The following is a 20,284-nucleotide window of genomic DNA, read 5'->3' as shown; positions in this document are numbered from 1 at the left end:
CACCAAGCTAAAACAGTGGATGTGGCTCTTAATGAGACATGCCGCATTATCACGGGGTGTCTGGGCCCTACACCACTGGAGAAATTACACTGCTTAGCCGGTATTTCACCACCTGACATCCATCGGGAAGTAGCAACCAATAGTGAAAGGACCAAGGCAGAGACATCTCCAGCTCATCCCCTGTTTGGGTATCAGCCAGCATGTCAACGACTTAAATCCAGACATAGTTTTCTAAGATCTACAGAGACACTCGCTGGAACACCCCAGCAAGCAAGAGTCCAAAAGTGGCAGGCTCAAACCCAGCACTTCAATCTGTGGGTGACACCAGATGAGAGCCAAGGCAGAGACATCTCCAGCCCATCCCCTGTTTGGGTATCAGCCAGCACGTCAACGACTTAAATCTAGAAATAGTTTTCTAAGATCTACAGAGACACTCGCTGGAACACCCCAGCAAGCAAGAGTCCAAAAGTGGCAGGCTCAAACCCAGCACCTCAATCTGTGGGTGACACCAGATGAGAGACTCCCCCCTGGGCACACAGAAGACGGGGCGACTTGGAAGGCGCTGAACAGACTGCGCTCTGGCACCACGAGATGCAGAGCCAACCTCAAGAAATGGGGCTACAAAGTGGAATCCACGACATGCGAGTGCGGAGAAGAGCAAACCACTGACCACCTGCTGCAATGCACCCTGAGCCCTGCCACATGCACAAGGGAGGACCTCCTTGTGGCAACACCAGAGGCACTCCAAGGGGCCAGATACTGGGCAAAGGGCATTTAATCAACTACCAAGCTAACAAACTCTGTGTCTTTTGTATGTTTGTTTGTTTGTTCTGTCAAAAACGTAATACAACTGCTGGGTTGCCTGACATGATAAATATTCAGCTGCAAGTGCAGGACAAGCTGCATTTCAGTCAAACAGACTTCCAGATGGTGTGCCAAAATCTCATTGTGCGAAGGAGCCCAGGACGAATCCCTCCCTGACTGTCAATTCAATGCATCTGGCACTTCTGACAACACAACAGGATTGACCAGAGAGACTCCACTGGTGCTAGGTTTCTTTTCTTGGGGGTCTCACTTTGACTTTCCATTTCCAGCCAGTGAGCTGAGCTTCCTTTTCTTCTTGCCTAGGTTTCTTCTCTTGGGGTCTGACTTTCCATTTCCAGTGAAGGAGATTATATAAGACCCAACTGGGGCCAGCTTTCTCTTCTTGGGCTCCTCTCCCTAAGTTTCGGTTTCCATTTCCTGGAAACGAGCTCACATGATGTCAGACCCAAACAAAGCAAAGCTATATAAGTCCCAACCAAGTGCAGCAAAAGCCCAATCCGAGGAAGTCTGCCCAAGAGCTGCAAGGGTTGGACCCAGAGAGGGAGGAGAATGGGGTAAGTAGACATGCCAACCATGCCTTCAACTTCGACTGGAGGCGAGGAAGAGGAGAGCACCGAGGGACCAGGGATGGGCAGGCTCAAGGCAACACGGGATGAATTCTTATGCACACTGCTGGAAGGCTTTATGGTGTCTTAAATTAGTTAAATTAGCCTCCCCACATAATGTGGTACCTAAATTTCCTACTTGACAAATGCAACTGCCTTTGGGACTGTATAGGTCCACAGCAAGCTGGGCTATTAATGGTTGGGAGCTCACTCTGACCTGGGCTGTGCAGGCTCAAGGCAACACGGGATGCAGCCGCACTGTAAGAAGAATGCAGCCTGGCAGCACTAGAACTGCCATAGCCTAGGGAATAATGGGATTTGTAGTTTGGTGAGGCATCAGCACTCTTTGACAGAGGGAGAGGACTAAATAATAATAATAATAATAATAATAATAATAACAATACCAATAATAATAATAATTCCATTTTCCCAGTTACAACAGACCTCACTACCTCTGAGGATGCTTGCCATAGATGCAGGCATAATGTCAGGAGAGAATGCTTCTAGAATATGGCCATATAGCCCGAAAAAACCTACAACAACCCAGTGATTCCGGCCAGGAAAGCCTTCAACAATACTTCCTCATTCTTATGCACGCTTAACAGTCCTCACTACCTCTAAGGATGCTTGCCATAGATGCAGGCGAAACATCAGGAGAGAATGCTTCTAGAATATGGCCATATAGCCCGAAAAACCTACAACAACCTAGTGATGCCGGCCATGAAAACCTTCAACAATACTTCCTCATTCTTATGCACACTGCTGGAAGGCTTTGTGGTGTCTTAAATGAGTCAAATTAGCCTCCCCACATAAAGTGGTACCTAAATTTCCTACTTGACAGATGCAACTGCCTTTCGGACTCTATAGCAAGCTGGGCTATTAATGGTTGGGAGCTCACTCTGACCTGGGCTGTGCAGGCTCAAGGCAACACGGGATGCAGTCGCACTGTAGGAGGAATGCAGCCTGGCAGCACTAGAACTGCCATAGCCTATGGGATAATGGGATTTGTAGTTTGGTGAGGCATCAGCACTCTTTGACAGAGGGAGAGGACTCTGTCCTCCAATACCAATAATAATAATCCCATTTTCCTAGTTCCCACAGACCACACTACCTCTGAGGATGCTTGCCATAGTTGCAGGCGAAACATCAGGAGAGAATGCTTCTAGAATATGGCCATATAGCCCGAAAAACCTACAACAACCCAGTGATTCCGGCCAGGAAAGCCTTCAGCAATACTTCCTTATTCTTATGCACGCTTAACAGTCCTCACTACCTCTGAGGATGCTTGCCATAGATGCAGGCATAACGTCAGGAGAGAATGCTTCTAGAACATGGCCATATAGCCCAAAAAACCCTACAACAAGCCAGTGATTCCGGCCAGGAAAGCCTTCAACAATACTTCCTTATTCTTATGCACGCTTAACAGTCCTCACTACCTCTGAGGATGCTTGCCATAGATGCAGGCATAACGTCAGGAGAGAATGCTTCTAGAATATGACCATATAGCCCGAAAAACCTACAACAACCCAGTGATTCCGGCCAGGAAAGCCTTCAACAATACTTCCTTATTCGTATGCACGCTTAACAGTCCTCACTACCTCTGAGGATGCTTGCCATAGATGCAGGCATAACGTCAGGAGAGAATGCTTCTAGAATATGACCATATAGCCCGAAAAACCTACAACAACCTAGTGATTCCGGCCAGGAAAGCCTTCAACAATGCTTCCTCATTCTTATGCACACTGCTTTATGGTGTCATAAATGAGTTAAATTAGCCTCCCCACATAAAGTGGTACCTAAATTTCCTACTTGACAGATGCAACTGCCTTTGGGACTGTATAGGTCCACAGCAAGCTGGGCTGTTAATGGTTGGGAGCTCACTCTGACCTGGGCTGTGCAGGCTCAAGGCAACACGGGATGCAGTCGCACTGTGGGAGGAATGCAGCCTGGCAGCACTAGAACTGCCATAGCCTAGGGAATAATGGGATTTGTAGTTTGGTGAGGCATCAGCACTCTTTGACAGAGGGAGAGGACTAAATAATATTAATAATAATAACAATAACAATAATAATCCCTTTTTCCTAGTTCCAACAGACCTCACTACCTCTGAGGATGCTTGCCATAGATGCAGGTGAAATGTCAGGAGAGAGTGCTTCTAGAACATGGCCATATAGCCCAAAAAACCCTACAACAACCCAGTGATTCCGGCCAGGAAAGCCTTCAACAATACTTCCTCATTCTTATGCATGCTTAACAGTCCTCACTACCTCTGAGGATGCTTGTCATAGATGAAGGCGAAATATCAGGAGAGAATGCTTCTAGAATATGGCCCTATAGCCCAAAAAAACCTACAACAACCCAGTGATTCCGGCCAGGAAAGCCTTCAACAATACTTCCTTATTCGTATGCACGCTTAACAGTCCTCACTACCTCTGAGGATGCTTGCCATAGATGCAGGCATAACGTCAGGAGAGAATGCTTCTAGAATATGACCATATAGCCCGAAAAACCTACAACAACCTAGTGATTCCGGCCATGAAAGCCTTCAACAATACTTCCTCATTCTTAGGCACACTGCTGGAAGGCTTTATGGTGTCTTAAATGAGTTAAATTAGCCTCCCCACATAAAGTGGTACCTAAGTTTCCTACTTGACAGATGCAACTGCCTTTGGGACTGTATAGGTCCACAGCAAGCTGGGCTATTAATGGTTGGGAGCTCACTCTGACCTGGGCTGTGCAGGCTCAAGGCAACACGGGATGCAGTCGCACTGTGGGATGAATGCAGCCTGGCAGCACTAGAACTGCCATAGCCTATGGGATAATGGGATTTGTAGTTTGGTGAGGCATCAGCACTCTTTGACAGAGGGAGAGGACTAATAAATATTAATAATAATAACAAGAACAATAATAATCCCTTTTTCCTAGTTCCAACAGACCTCACTACCTCTGAGGATGCTTGCCATAGATACAGGTGAAATGTCAGGAGAGAGTGCTTCTAGAACATGGCCATATAGCCCAAAAAAACCTACAACAACCCAGTGATTCCGGCCAGGAAAGCCTTCAACAATACTTCCTCATTCTTATGCACGCTTAACAGTCCTCACTACCTCTGAGGATGCTTGCCATAGATGCAGGCATAACGTCAGGAGAGAATGCTTCTAGAATATGGCCATATAGCCCGAAAAACCTACAACAACCCAGTGATTCCGGCCAGGAAAGCCTTCAACAATGCTTCCTCATTCTTATGCACACTGCTGGAAGGCTTTATGGTGTCTTAAATGAGTTAAGTTAGCGTCCCCACATAATGTGGTACCTAAATTTCCTACTTGACAAATGCAACTGCCTTTGGGACTGTATAGGTCCACAGCAAGCTGGGCTATTAATGGTTGGGAGCTCACTCTGACCTGGGCTGTGCAGGCTCAAGGCAACACGGGATGCAGCCGCACTGTAAGAAGAATGCAGCCTGGCAGCACTAGAACTGCCATAGCCTAGGGAATAATGGGATTTGTAGTTTGGTGAGGCATCAGCACTCTTTGACAGAGGGAGAGGACTAGATAATAATAATAATAATAATAATAATAATAATAATAATAATAATAATAACAATACCAATAATAATAATAATTCCATTTTCCCAGTTACAACAGACCTCACTACCTCTGAGGATGCTTGCCATAGATGCAGGCATAACGTCAGGAGATAATGCTTCTAGAATATGACCATATAGCCCGAAAAACCTACAACAACCTAGTGATTCCGGCCAGGAAAGCCTTCAACAATGCTTCCTCATTCTTATGCATACTGCTGGAAGGCTTTATGGTGTCTTAAATGAGTTAATTTAGCCTCCCCACATAAAGTGGTACCTAAATTTCCTACTTGACAAATGCAACTGCCTTTGGGACTGTATAGGTCCACAGCAAGCTGGGCTATTAATGGTTGGGAGCTCACTCTGACCTGGGCTGTGCAGGCTCAAGGCAACACGGGATGCAGTCGCACTGTAGGAGGAATGCAGCCTGGCAGCACTAGAACTGCCATAGCCTATGGGATAATGGGATTTGTAGTTTGGTGAGGCATCAGCACTCTTTGACAGAGGGAGAGGACTAAAGACCTCACAAAACTACAACTTCACTTCTCCTGTATCTTTGCATTTCATTTTTTCTGCCTTCAGTGTCATATCTTACCATTGTTCCTGAAACTTATTTTGTGAGTTGGGGGCAATCATCTCTCTAATGGGGGGGGGGGGGGTCTTCCTCCAGGGGCAAACCAAGGATGGGCCACTTGGAAGTCTCTGAACAGACTCAGAAGCGGAGCGGGCAGATCAGAAAACAACCTGGCCCAATGGCACGACCGAAAAGAATCCCACACCTTGTGTGACTGTGGAGCATGACAGACAACTCCGCATCTGTATGCTTGCCCACTATGCCCTGCCTCATGTACAGAGGAAGAATTGTTAGTGGTTCTCAACCTTCCTAATGCCGTGACCCCTTAATACAGTTCCTCGTGTGGTGGCGACCCCCAGCCATAACATTATTTTTGTTGTTACTTCATACCGTTATTAATTGTAATGTAAAGATCAGATATCCAGGATGTATTTTCATTCACTAGACCAAATTCGGCACAAATACCCAATACGCCCAAATTGGAATACTGGTGGGGTTTGGGGAGGGGTTGATTTTGTCATTTGGGAGTTGTAGTTGCTGGGATTTATAGTTCCCCTACAACCAAAGAACATTCTGAACTCCACCAATGATGGAACTGAACCATACTTGTCACGCAGAACTTCCATGACCAACAGAAATTACTGAAAGGGTTTGGTGGGCATTGTCCTTAAGTTTGGGAGTTGTAGTTCACCTACATCCAGAGAGCACTGTGGACTCAAACAATGATGGATCTGGACCAAACTTGGCACGAATATTCAGTATGCCCAAATGTAAACACTGGTGGAGTTTGGGGAAAATAGACCTTGACATCTGGGCGTTGTAATTGCTGGGATTCATAGTTCACCTACAATCAAAGAGCATTTTGAACCAGTCTTGGCACACAGAACTCCCGTGACTATCGGAAAATACTAGAAGAGTTTGGTGCCCTTGAATTTTAGAGTTGTAGTTCAGCTACATCCAGAGAGCACTGTAGACTCAATCAATGATGGATCTGGACCAAACTTGGCACGAATATTCAATATGCCCAAATGTAAACACTGGTGGAGTTTGGGGAAAATAGACTTTGACATTTTGGGAGTTGTAGTTACTGGGATTTATAGTTCACCTACAGTCAAAGAACATTCTGAACCTCATCAAGAATATAACTGGGCCAAACTTCCCACACAGAACTCCCATCACCAACAGAAAATACTGTGTTTTCTGATGGCCTTTGGCGACCCCTCTGACACTCCCTTGCGACCCCTCCGGGGGTTGCGAACCCCAGGTTGAGAAATGCTGGCCTATGCCATTGCGTGTTGTTATTGTCAATTGAGAGAAGTATTTTATTCCTTTGGAGAAGTAGGTTGTGCTTTTTGGAGGACTCCACCCCATTATCAGCCTGGAACATGCGGGGTGTTTCACTTCAGTGTTTGTGAGAGGAGATTGGGAGGATCCCAAAGGAGGCTTTCAGTTCTTCTGTTGTTGTTGTTCATTCGTTCAGTCGTCTCCGACTCTTCGTGACCTCATGGACCAGCCTACGCCAGAGCTCCCTGTCGGCCGTTACCACCCCCAGCTCCTTCAAGGTCAGTCCAGTCACTTCAAGGATGCCATCCATCCATCTTGCCCTTGGTTGGCCCCTCTTCCTTTTGCCTTCCACTTTCCCCAGCATAATTGTCTTCTCTAGGCTTTGCTGTCTCCTCATGATGTGGCCAAAGGACTTCAACTTTGTCTCTAGTCTCCTTCCCTCCAGTGAGCAGTCGGGCTTTCTTTCCTGGAGGATGGACTGGTTGGATCTTCTCGCAGTCCAAGGCACTCTCAGCACTTTCCTCCAACACCACAGCTCAAAAGCATCGATCTTCCTTCGCTCAGCCTTCCCGAAGGTCCAGCTCTCACATCCGTAGGTGACTACAGGGAATACCATGGCCTTGACTAGGCAATGGATCTTTGTTGCCAGTCTGATGTCTCTACTCTTGACTATTTTATCGAGACTGGACATTGCTCTCCTCCCAAGAAGTAAGCGTCTTCTGATTTCCTGGCCACAGTGTCCATCTGCAGTCATCTTTGTGCCTAGAAATACAAAGTCTGTCACGGCCTCCACGGTTTCTCCCTCTATTCCCAGTTGTCAATCATTCTTGTTGCCATAATCTTGGTTTTTTTGATGTTTAGCTGCAACCCGGCTTTTGCGCTTTCTTCTTTCACCTTGATGAGAAGGCTCCTCAGCTCCTCCTCGCTTTCGGCCATCAGAGTGGTGTCATCTGCATATCTGAGGTTGTTAATGTTCCTTCCAGCCATTTCCACCCCAGCCTTGCATTCCTCAATCCCCGCACATCCTCGCATGATGTGTTCTGCATTCACGTTAAAAAGGTTGGGTGAGAGGATGCAGCCTTGCCGGACGCCTTTCCCAATCTTGAACCCGTCTCCTGTTCCGTGGTCAGTTCTGACTGTGGCTCCTTGGTCCTTGTACAGATTCCTCAGGAGAGAGGGAAGGGGGCTTGGGATGCCCATCCCACCAAGAACTTGCCACCAATTATTATGATCCACACAATCAAAGGCTTTAGAAGAGTCAATGAAGCAGAAATAGATGTTTTTCTGAAACTCCCGGCCTTCCTCCATTCTCCAGCATCCGGATATTGGCAATCTGGTCTCTGGTTCCTCTGTCTTTTCTAAACCCAGCTTGAACATCTGGCACCTCTCGCTCCATGTATTGCTGGAGTCTTCCTTGCAGGATCTTGAGCATTACCTTACTGGCATGAGAAATAATCTCAATTCGAGTGCAAGGAACTCGAGTGCAGTTCTTCTATGGATCTGTTAATTGCCTGGATCCGTTCAAATAAAGCAAGTATTGTCTCTGTATGTGCAGTGGTTAGCCATTAGATTGGAAGCACATTCTTTATCCTTTGTTCCATTCTCTTCAGCAGAGAGAGAGAGCTCGAGAGAGCCTGACCATCAGACCCCAAGGTGGAGTTGATCCCCTCTAAGTGACCCCTAGAACGGTCCATAAAGGAATTAAGTTGGGACTTACATCAGTGTTTCTCAACCTGGGGGTCGGGACCCCTGGAGGGGTCGCAAAGGGTTGTCAGAGGGGTCACCAAAGACCACAAGAAAACACACTATTTTCTGTTGCTCATGGAGGTTCTGTGTGGGAAGTTTGGCCCAATGCAATCATTGGCAGGGTTCAGAATGCTCTTTGATTGCAGGTGAACTATAAATCCCAGCAACTACAACTCCCAAATGTCAAGGTCTATTTTCCCCAAAGCCCACTAGTGTTTACATTTGGGCATATTGAGAATTTGTGCCAAGTTTGGTCCAGGTCCATCATTGTTTGAGTCCACAGTGCTCTCTGGATGTAGGTGAACTACAACTCCCAAAACTCAATGCCCACCAAACCCTTCCAGTATTTTCTCCTGGTCGTGGGAGTTCTGTGTGCCAAGTTTGGTTCAATTCCATCATTGGTGGAGTTCAGAATGCTCTTTGATTGTAGGTTAACTATAAATCCCAGCAACTACAACTCCCAAAGGACAAAATCAATACCCTCCCCCAATCCCACCTGTATTTAAATTTGGGTGTATTGGGTCTTTGTGCCAAATTTGGTCCAGTGTATGAAAATACATCCTGCATATCAGATATTTAAATTACTATTCATAACAGCAGCAAAATCCTAGAATCCTAGAATCAAAGAGTTGGAAGAGACCTCCTGGGCCATCATCCAGTCCAACCCCATTCTGCCAAGAAGCAGGAATATTGCATTCAAATCACCCCTGACAGATGGCCATCCAGTCTCTGTTTGAAAGCTTCCAAAGAAGGAGCCTCCACTACACTCTGGGGCAGAGAGTTCCACTGGTGAACGGCTCTCACAGTCAGGAAGTTCTTCCTCATGTTCAGGTGGAATTTCCTCTCTTGAAGTTTGAAGCCATTGTTCTGCGTCCTAGTCTCCAGGGAAGCAGAAAACAAGCCCGCTCCCTCCTCCCTGTGGCTTCCTCTCACATATTTATCCATGGCCCTCATCATGTCTCCTCTCAGCCTTCTCTTCTTCAAGCTAAACATGCCCAACTCTTTAAGCCGCTCCTCATAGGGCTTGTTCTCCAGACCCTTGATCATTTTAGTCGCCCTCCTCTGGACACATTCCAGCTTAGAGTCAACATCTCCCTTTAGTTGTGGTGCCCAGAACTGGACACAGTGTGATTCCAGGTATGGTCGAAGCAAAGCAGAATAGAGCATGGGAAGCATGACTTCCTTAGATCTAGACACTATGCTCCTATTGACGCAGGCCAAAATCCCATTGGCTTTTTTTGCCGCCACATCACATTCCTGGCTCATGTTTAACTTGTTGTCCACGAGGACTCCAAGATCTTTTTCACACGTCCTGCTCTCAAGCCAGGCTTCCCCCATTCTGTATCTTTGCATTTCGTTTTGACGGTTATGAAGTAGCAATGAAACTAATTTTATGGTTGGGGGTCACCACAACATGAGGAAGCGTATTAAGGGGTCGTGGCATTAGGAAGGTTGAGGACCACTGACTTACATGAAGGGTCCTGATTTGGTAGTAGGTCTGTGATCTTGCGTTGTTTGGGGAGGGTCTCCTTGTTTTCTTGATTATTTGTAAGATTAGTTCTTCTCCGGGGCTTCTGTTGTAGTAAAAGGTCTTCAGTTGGTTTACAGTTTGTTTTCTCAGACCTTTAGCCTTGTTGTCGTCAGACCGAAAGTTCCCGGTGGAAAGCAGAGGGAAACGTAGTATCATCTGCAAACTAGATAATCACGGGGTTGTTGTAGGTTTTTTCGGGCTATATGGCCATGGTCTAGAGGCATTCTCTCCTGACGTTTCGCCTGCATCTATGGCAAGCTCACTACCTCTGAGGATGCTTGCCATAGATGCAGGCGAATCGTCAGGAAAGAATGCCTCTAGACCATGGCCATATAGCCCGAAATATACTACAACAAGCCAGTGATTCCGGCCATGAAAACCTTCGACAAGATAATCACGCTCTCTAATACCCATATAGGTAAAGGTAAAAGTTGTCCCCTGACATTAAGTCCAGTCATGTCTGACTCTGGGGTGTGGTGCTCATCTCCATTTCTAAGCTAAAGAACCGGCTGTAAAGAAGTATTAACGCCGTCGTCTGCCACCAAAAATATGTGAAGAAGTATTAATCCCACTGAAATGGAATTACCAAAATACTGTAAGGAACCTCCGTCAAATGCTAATTAAACTGCCACCATAATGTATAGAGACGCTGGTATCAAAGTCTCTGTTTGTCTCTGTTTATGTTGTGAGGTAATTTTTGTAGAGTGGAATGCACCGAACGTAAAATCAATGGAGATGAGGCAGATTTTAAAATAACAAAGAGAACAAGTTTATTGTTGAACAAAGCTTGTGGTTGCAATATAAAGATGTTCAGCTTGGCATATACTTGATGGTTACAATATGGAGAGGTTATGCTTGGCATATACTTGATGGTTACAATATGACTTGGTAGAGATACAATTCAGCCTTTGATGTTACAACTTTTAAACTCTTGCTCTGGTGAAGGTGTCTATTATTCAGTGTTCCCTGCTGTGAATATTCTCACTGTTTGATCTATACTGGATCAAATAATAGAACTCCAGTCTTCCACCGACTAGCAATCATACAGCCTCTGTTAGTTCTTTTAACCAAAGTAATCTAACGAGGTTTTACCCTTCAGCTCCCTAGCTGAAGAAATATTCAAAAACACTAACTAACAATACACTTCTTCACTCCTCAGAGTCCCTATCTGACTCTGCTCTCTCTCAGGGTCTCTTCCTCCTGACTGAGCTACTCTCTCAGAGTCCTTATCTGACTCTGCTACCTCTCAGGGTCTCTTCCTCCTGACTGAAACTTAACTGTCACTTTCAAACCTTTTTCTCTCTAAGCTCCTCCCACCTCCTCTTCTGTCTTGTTTCCATGGCAACATATCTCTCACAGCTGGTCCGCTCCAGCCATAGGCAACCAATGTAAAACACAAATACAGTTTTAAACACATTATAATAAACACTTCTGTACACCGGCGTTGTCCATAGACACCTCCAAGGTCATGTGGCCATTGGCATGACTGCATGGAGCGCCGTTATATTCCCGCCGGGGAATGTATTGATCCACTCACATTTGCATGTTTTTGGACTGCTAGGTTGGCAGAAGCTAGAGCTGACAGTGGAAGCTCACACTGCTCCCTGGAATCGAACCTGTGACCTTTCGGTCAACAAGCTCAGCAGCTCAGCGCTTTAACCCACTGCACCAACGGGGGCTCCTGACCCATATAAGTTCCTTGAATAGTTCCCCTTGCAGCATCCTTAAAGGGAGCTCCCAATAGTCGGCACAAGGAGAGCAGGTTGAGCTTCGGTCTGTCAGCTCCAGCTCCCATGTGGGGATATGAGAAAAGCCTCCCATAAGGATGGTAGACATCAAACATCCAGGCAACATTCCCTGGGCAACGTCCTTGCAGACAGCCAATTCTCTCACAGCAGAAGTGACGTGCGGTTTCTCAAGGGGGTTGGACCGGATGGCCCCTAGGGTTGCTCCTAGTTTTACTACTACTTCTACTACTTCCAGCAGCATGCATAAGAATGAGGAAGTATTGTTGGAAGGTTTTCATGTCCGGAATCACTGGGTTGTAGATTTTTCGGGCTATATGGCCATATTCTAGAAGCATTCTCTCCTGTCGTTTCTTCTGCAGGAGACAGCCAATTCTCTCACAGCAGAAGTGACTTGCGGTTTCTCAAGTTGTTCCTGACACACACAAAAAAAAAACATCCTTAAAGTCAGCTTTTGCCTTCTTTCCAAGATTATTGAATGCAATGTTCCTGCTTCTTGGCAGAATGGGGTTGGACTGGATGGCCCAGGAGGTCTCTTCCAACTCTAGGATTCTATATGCGAAGGCCAGCCACCATTTGTTTACAAACTCCTTCATTATTGTATTGTTGTCGGTTTTTCCGGGCTATATGGCCATGGTCTAGAGGCATTCTCTCCTGACGTTTCGCCTGCATCTATGGCAAGCATCCTCAGAGGTAGTGAGGTCTGTTGGAACTAGGAAAAAGGGTTTATATATCTGTGGAATGACCAGGGTGGGACAAAGGACTCTTGTCTGCCGGAGCTGGGTGTGAATGTTTCAACTGGGTTGTTGTAGGTTTTTCCAGGTTATATGGCCATGTTCTAGGGGCATTCTCTCCTGACGTTTCGCCTGCATCTATGGCAAGCATCCTCAGAGGTAGTGAGGTCTGTTGGAACTAGGAAAAAGGGTTTATATATCTGTGGAATGACCAGGGTGGGACATAGGACTCTTGTCTGCTGGAGCTGGGTGTGAATGTTTCAACTGGGTTGTTGTAAGTTTTTCCAGGTTATATGGCCATGTTCTAGGGGCATTTTTTCCTGACGTTTCGCCTGCATCTATGGCAAGCATCCTCAGAGGTAGTGAGGTCTGTTGGAACTAGGAAAAAGGGTTTATATATCTGTAGAATGATGTCCAGGGTGGGACAAAGGACCTGTCCAAACGCATCTCCAGCATTTCCGTGTTCTCAAATAATATGCTGTGTCCAGGTTGGTCCATCAGGTTCTCTGCTATGGCTGATTTCTCTGGTTGGAGTACCCTGCAGTGCCTTCCATGTTCCTTGATGCATGTCTGGTCATTTCTGCGTTTGGTGGTCCCTATGGAGACTTCTTGTCCACAGCTGCATGGTACACAATGGTAGACTCCTGCAGAGGTGAGAGGATCCCTCTTGTCCTTTGCTGAACGGAGCATTGGTTGGATTTTCTTGGTGGGTCTGGAGATAGTTTGTACCATGCAGCTGTGGACAAGAAGTCTCCATAGGGACCACCAAACGCAGAAATGCCCAGACACGAATCAAGGAACATGAAAGGCACGGCAGACTCCTTCAACCAGAGAAGTCAGCCATAGCAGAGCATCCGATGAACCGACCTGGACACAGCAGATTATTCAAGAACACAGAAATGCTGGGTCACTCCAACAACCACCATGTCAGACTACACAGAGAAGCCATTGAAATCCACAAGCATGTGGACAATTTCAACAGAAAGGAGGAGACCATGGAAAGGAACAAAATCTGGCTACCAGTATTAAAAAAAACTCTAAAATTGCAACAGCACAACAACAGAGAGGAAGCAAACAAGGACATCTCATCACCCACCTCTCAACAAAAGTTTGCTCCAGTCACTGTCAGGCCATTATATGCTAATCAAGATGGTCAGTTGCAACATTCACACCTTCCTCCAACAGACAAGAGTCCTTTGTCCCACCCTGGTCATTCCACAGATATATAAACCCAATGTATTGTCGAAGGCTTTCATGGCTGGAATCACTAAGTTCTTGTGGGTTTTTTCGGGCTATATGGCCATGTTCTGGAGGCATTCTCTCCTGACGTTTCGCCTGCATCTATGGCAAGCATCCTCAGAGGTAGTGAGGTAGTGAGACCTCACAACCTCTGAGGATGCTTGCCATAGATGCAGGCGAAACGTCAGGAGAAATGCCTCTAGAACATGGCTCTATAGCCTGAAAAAACCCACAAGAACCTAGTAGTGAGGTCTGTTGGAATTAGGACAATGGGTTTATATATCTGTGGAATGACCAGGGTGGGACAAAGGACTCTTGTCTGCTGGAGCTAGGTGTGAATCTTTCAACTGACCACCTTGATTAGCATACAATGGGCTGACTGTGCCTGGAGCAAACTCTTCTTGAAAGGTGATTAGATGTCCCTGCCTGTTTCCTCTCTGCTGTTTTGCTGTTGCAATTTTAGAATTTTTTAATACTGGTAGCCAGATCTTGTTCATTTTCATATGTTAACCCACTTTCCTAGTTCCAACAGACCTCACTACCTTTGATGATGCTTGCCATAGATGCAGGCGGAACGTCAGGAGAGAATGCCTCTAGAACATGGCCATATAACCCGGAAAGACCATTCTTTTTACCTCGAAGTCTGTTTGACAGCTTGGCCCCTTGCTTGCAATCTCCAGTCTCTCTTTCTCCCTCCCAGGATTTCGCTAGAACCATTCTTGCTGCAACAAAGCTGTCTCCTCGGTGCATTCCTTTGACGTATCTTCCTGGTTAATGCCTTCCCTGCATAGATCTAGAAGGCACACTGCTGGATGTTTCTTGACACACACACATACACACACATACACATACACACCCCAGATGAGGAAAATAACAGAGGGAGAGGGGAAGAAGGCGGTGCTAGGCCTGGGCGGTGGCCGAGGAAGAAACAATATTTTACGCAAAGGCAAGCAGGCAGGAAGGCAGGGACTGGCCATGCGCACATGTGCAACAGTCAGGCTGGAGTAGAGGAGGAGGAGGAGGAGGAGGAGGAGGAGTCAGGATGCTCTGCAAGAAACAAAAAGTCTCTCGTGGAGCCCCACGAAATATTTATATTATACTAGCCATCCCCTGCCAGGTGTTTCTGTGGCCCAGTCACCCAGCCTTTGTAGTAGTAGTAGTAGTAATAGTAATAGTAATAGCATTACTTGCAGAAACCCCAGGGGCCATCCAGTCCAACCCCCTTCTGCCATGCAGGAAAGACACAACCAAAGCACCACCAACAGAAAGCCATCCAGCCTTTGTAGTAGTCGTAGTAGTAGTAGTAGAAGTAGTAGTAGTAGTAGTAGTAGTAGTAAAACTAGGAGCAACCCCAGGGGCCATCCAGTCCAACCACCTTTTGCCAGGCAGTAAAAGCAGAATCAAAGCACTCCCAACAGACCGCCATCCAGTGTTTGTAGTAGTAGTAGTAGTAGCAGCAGCAGCAATACCTGCAGCAACCCCAGGGCTATCCAGTCCAACCCCCTTCTGCCATGCAGGAAAGACACAACCAAAGCACCACCAACAGAAAGCCATCTAGCCTTTGTAGTAGTCGTAGTAGTAATAGAAGTAGTAGTAGTAGTAGTAGTAGTAGTAGTAGTAAAACTAGGAGCAACCCCAGGGGCCATCCAGTGTAACCCCCTTCTGCCATGCAGGAAAAACACAACCAAATAGCTCCCAACAGAAAGCCATCCAGCCTTTATAGTAGAAGTAGTAGTAGAAGTAGAAGTAGAAGTAGTAGTAGTAAAACTAGGAGCAACCCCAGGGGCAATCTAGTCCAATCCTCTTTTGCCAGGCAGTAAAAGCACAATCAAAGCACTCCCAACTGATGGCCATCCAGTCTTTGTAGTAGTAGCAGTAGTAGTCGGTCTGGACTAGAGAAGGGGAAATGGGGAGAAAGGAAGCGCAGAGCCCCTCCAGATGCTCTATTCGTGTCTCTTGCTCTTCTCCCCAACTGGGACTGATAAGTGGCTGACCTGCTCCTCTCCTCCTTTTGCAGACCATTGAAGGAGAAGCTCCAGAGCCTGCAGTGCCATTTCACCTGGTCTCTTGAGGTCAGGGACAAGGTGGATGCGGAACACAACCTTCAGACGTTACGTCTCCGGCTGGAACACACCTCATTCCCTAATCGGGGCGCCTACCTGGCCCTGAAGGCCTACCTCCACCACCTCCAAGAGGACAACAATGAAGCATTGGAGAGCCTTCAAGAAGCGGAGGAGGCTCTCCGGAAGGACCACCCCACCAACTTCTCCCGCCAAGCCCTAGTGACCTATGGCAACTTTGCCTGGATTTATTACCACTTGACCAACTACGAGAAGGTGGAGCTCTACCTGGAGAAGATCCATGAGACTTGCCAAGCTCTCTCCAGCCCTGAGCCCTACTCTGTTGCAATCCCTGAAATCCATGCCCAGAAAGGATGGTCCCTGCTGGCTTGGGGCTTCCGGAATGGACAGGAGGCCAAAATGTGTTTCCTGTTGGCCCTGAGAGGAGATGGGTCCAATGGGGAATACCAGGCAGGTCTGGCATACTCTGCCTTTGCCTTGTGGTGTCACACTATGAATGAAGAATTCAACGAAGAAGCACAAAGAGTGTTGGAAGAGGTTCTTGTTCACCAGCCTCAAAATGCTGAAGCCAAAGTGTATTTGGCCAACGTAATCATGAGAAAAGACAGAGCGAGAGTCAAGAGCTTGGTGGAGGATGTGGCCCAGAACAGCCTCAACCCAGAGGTCCTGAGAAATGCTGCCAAAGTGTGGGGTTATTTATCCCTACCTCTCTCCTGGGCAATTGCAGTTCTGGAGAAAGCCATAGCCCTGGGTCCTAGCTACCACCTGCTTTACTATGACCTTGGTGTCTGCTACACAAAGCAGATGAAGGAGGCATCACAGGAAGAAAGAGAAGAGCTTGTAGCAAAAGCTACTAAGATCTTCAAGCAGGCTTTGGAAAAGGATCCTTTTTCTGTGTTCTCCCAGCTGGAGTTGGCCAAATTGTACGGAGAAAAGTCCTTGGCTGATGAGGAAGAGATTTACCAGAACCTGATGGAGGATCTCCCCAACCTCAGCCAACGATGCCAGCAGGCCATCTACTTGCACTGGGGGGACTTCCTGCTCCACAAGAAAAGAAACAAAGAGGGGGCCCTGGAGATGTACACAAAGGGCTTCCAGATTTCAGGTGGTCATGGCAAGGAACAGTCTCTGCTAAAAGGCCGCCTCCTGAGTCTGGCAAAGTTGTTCCAGAAAGAGTCTGAAACAGGTCAAGCCAACCGGATCTATGAAATGGTTGGGCTTCCGCATGAAGAAAGATTTCAGTCAAGATTTGGAAGAATTCAAAAACCTCAAAAATGATCCGGAGATATGGATTAGTCCTACCACTTCCAGAGAAATTGGAGAAGTCTTCATCTGGAGCAGAGATCTCAATCCTACCTATGATACTAGTGGAGGATCCATCATTGCTTGCTTTTTTCTGTAGAAGACCTCTTTGTCAACCACGGAAAGGACTTCCTTGGAAGATGGTAGCCTTTTAGAGCAGTGGTTCTCAACCTGTGGGTCCCCAGATGTTTCGGCCTTCAACTCCCAGAAATCCTAACAGCTGGTAAACTGGCTGAGACTTCTGGGAGTTGTAGGCCAAAACACCTGGGGACCCACAGGTTGAGAACCACTGTTTTAGAGGGACCACCACCATGGATCCTTACCCTGCTAGCAAAGTTGGACTAGATGGGTTGTCATGTTCCTTCCATCTCTTTGACCTTCCTAATGCCACCCATGCCCCATTGTAGTTGATGTTGACTCTCAAGTCCCACTCCCTGCTTCCCTCACCGGTTGCAATGTCTGTGTGGCTAAGCCAAGGACAATCCTTTGTTGATACAAGAGGAGTATTTGAAGCGAGATCTGGAGGCCAGGCCAGTTAGTGACCATGCAGAGAATGGTGTAGGATGGAAGGGAGTCCCCATCTTCTCCTTGGCCTCAGGCAGCAAAATAGCTTGGGACAGCCTCCATAGGAAACCCTCTTTGCGCAACAAGTGTCAGGCGCATGAATCCTCATTGCCTATGTGTTCTGTGTTTTGGTCTGGAAATGCTCTGATAACGTATCTTTTATGGAACTGCATTTTAATATGTGTAGAATAGTATTGGTGTGTTTTTGAGTTTGCTGTGACCCACCTTGAGCTATATTGAGAGGTGGGTAAGAAATAATAATAATAATAATAATAATAATAATAATAATAATAATAGTAATAATAATAGTTGTTGTTGTTGTTACGTGCTTGCTTGTAATAGTTATACATATTTAAACTGGATGCATTGATTTGCTTTGCGTGTCAATGTTTTCTGCCGTGACCTATTTCTCATCCCTAACAGTGTCCACTGTGTGGTTAACAACTCTGCTGTCTTAAATAAAGTTTATTTGCTTTGAGAACTTTGTTTCCTGGAATGAGTCAGACTCTGTTCCGGTACGGCTGTACCAGGAGCTCCCACTTTATTTGCTTTGTATTAAATATTGAAGGAGCTGGGGGTGGTGACGGCCGACAGGGAGCTCTGGCGTGGGCTGGTCCATGAGGTCACGAAGAGTCGGAGACGACTGAACGAATGAACAACAACAATTAAATATTTGCCTGCAGTCAGGGATTCTGCAGGAAGGTGGCTTCCTCTGGTTGCAGTTGTAGGGCAAGTCACCTGTCCATCATCGTTAAGTTTTGGTCCCGCCCCTTGCTAAGGGCAATTGGGAAGGGAAGGGAGCCATTTTTTAGTCAGTCTCAGCAAGGAATGCTAATGTACAGGACATGGGCAAGCTTCCCCTGTACAAAAGCTTCAACCCTTAAGACTTTCCGGGGGGAAGCAGTCTTAAGAGTCTCCAAAGATTTCCAGGAAAACAGCCCTAAAGACCAAAGAACTCCAGCTGGAGAATATCTAAAACTTTGCTGGTAGGTCCACTCGGTGCTTCGAGACGCAGTTCAACCCGGTAGCCGAGCCCACATCAGTAAGGGTTAGATTACAGTCAGCCTGGGAGAAGTTAAAAAGGGGACTTTCCTTTAAAGTAAAGAAGAAGTTATTGAAGACAGTTGCCTGTCCTTCGTGGGCAAGATTAGGGAGCCACCAGTTGCATAAAAGCCTGGAGTCATTTGTTTAACTTTCTGAAGACAAAAGAAGTTTCTGTTTGATTGTTCATTAATAAAAGACTATGTTATACTTCACAAGCCATCTAAAGATCATTTGTGGGGGAAAACCTCTGAGAACTTCTCCTTGGGCCCCCTGGCTTCCCTCTGGGCAAAGGTTGCACGCCCTGTCTTAAAGGAAATTCTTTACAGATCCAGTGCACGACAGAACAGACTCCTTCCTCTTTCCTTGAGGAAAGGAGCCCAAAGTGTACAGAATCCTGCTTTCCCGTTGCAGATCTGACACTCTCCATACACCATCTCCACAAAGCATGGCGGGTGAACAGCTTGCTGTCTGCCACACTTGAGAATTATTAGATTGAGTCTTTTATAGGAATATTCTGTTGATGTCGTAAATAATTGCCCAGTCTTCTGTGTGCCCAGGAGGACACCTCAGCAAGTGAGAGTCCAAAAGTGGCAGGCTCAAACCCAGAACCTCAACCCATGGCTGATACCAAATGAGAGACTCCCCCCTGGGCACACAGAGGACTGGGCGACTTGGAAGGCGCTGAACAAACTGCGCTCTGGCACCACGAGATGCAGAGCTAACCTCAAGAAATGGGGCCACAAAATGGAATCCTTGACATGCGAGTGTGGAGAAGAGCAAACCTGCAATGCAACCTGAGCCCTGCCACATGCACAATGGAGGATCTCCTTGCGGCAATACCAGAGGCACTCCACACTGCAATGCTCCAGTGGGATTCCTTCCCAGGTGATCTTCAGAGCTCGGGATGCTTCTCTGTTCTTGAGATGAAAGGCACATGTCTGTGTTTTAGATGGGTTGGGGATCAGCTGGTTTTCCTGTAATAGGCAGTAAGAGCACCTAGAGCTTCGGAAAGCAACCTGTTCTACCACCTCAAAGCTCCTTGCTTGAGCGGTGATGGCACGATCATCAGCATAGATGAAACTCTCTGTCCCTTCTGGCAGTGGCTGGTCATTTGTGTCGATGTTGAACATGGATGGAGCAAGCATGCTCCCCTGAGGCAGGCCGTTCTTCTGTTTCCGCCATCTGCTTCTCTGGTCCTGGAACTCAACAAAAAAGCTCCTGTTTTGTAGCAGGTTTCCTATGAGGCGGGTGAGGTGGTCGTCCTTTGTGATATTGTACATTTTTCTCAGGAGGAGGCGGTGCTTCACAGTATCATAGGCTGCTGACAGGTCTATGAAGACAGCTCCCCCTTAAGATAAGAGTAACTTATCAGCAACTTGTCAGTCTGTTGGCCGCATTTGACCCTTTAACCGGTTGGCTATCCT

General features: G+C 46.8%; 1 protein-coding gene across 1 annotated transcript; it reads left to right on the top strand.

Annotated features, from left to right (window-relative positions):
* Positions 1-1,181: 1,181 nt before the first annotated feature.
* LOC132777322 (interferon-induced protein with tetratricopeptide repeats 5-like) lies at positions 1,182-18,300 on the top strand. The gene is made up of 2 exons (XM_060779675.2): positions 1,182-1,379; positions 15,887-18,300. Exons 1-2 carry the CDS (start codon positions 1,375-1,377, stop codon positions 17,226-17,228), a joined length of 1,347 nt encoding a protein of 448 aa, XP_060635658.2. The 5' UTR covers positions 1,182-1,374; the 3' UTR covers positions 17,229-18,300.
* Positions 18,301-20,284: the final 1,984 nt, after the last annotated feature.

The sequence above is a fragment of the Anolis sagrei genome, chromosome 5, assembly GCF_037176765.1.
Source record: "Anolis sagrei isolate rAnoSag1 chromosome 5, rAnoSag1.mat, whole genome shotgun sequence".
Lineage (NCBI taxonomy): Eukaryota > Metazoa > Chordata > Lepidosauria > Squamata > Dactyloidae > Anolis > Anolis sagrei.
This window is presented reverse-complemented; position numbering and strand designations above follow the sequence as displayed.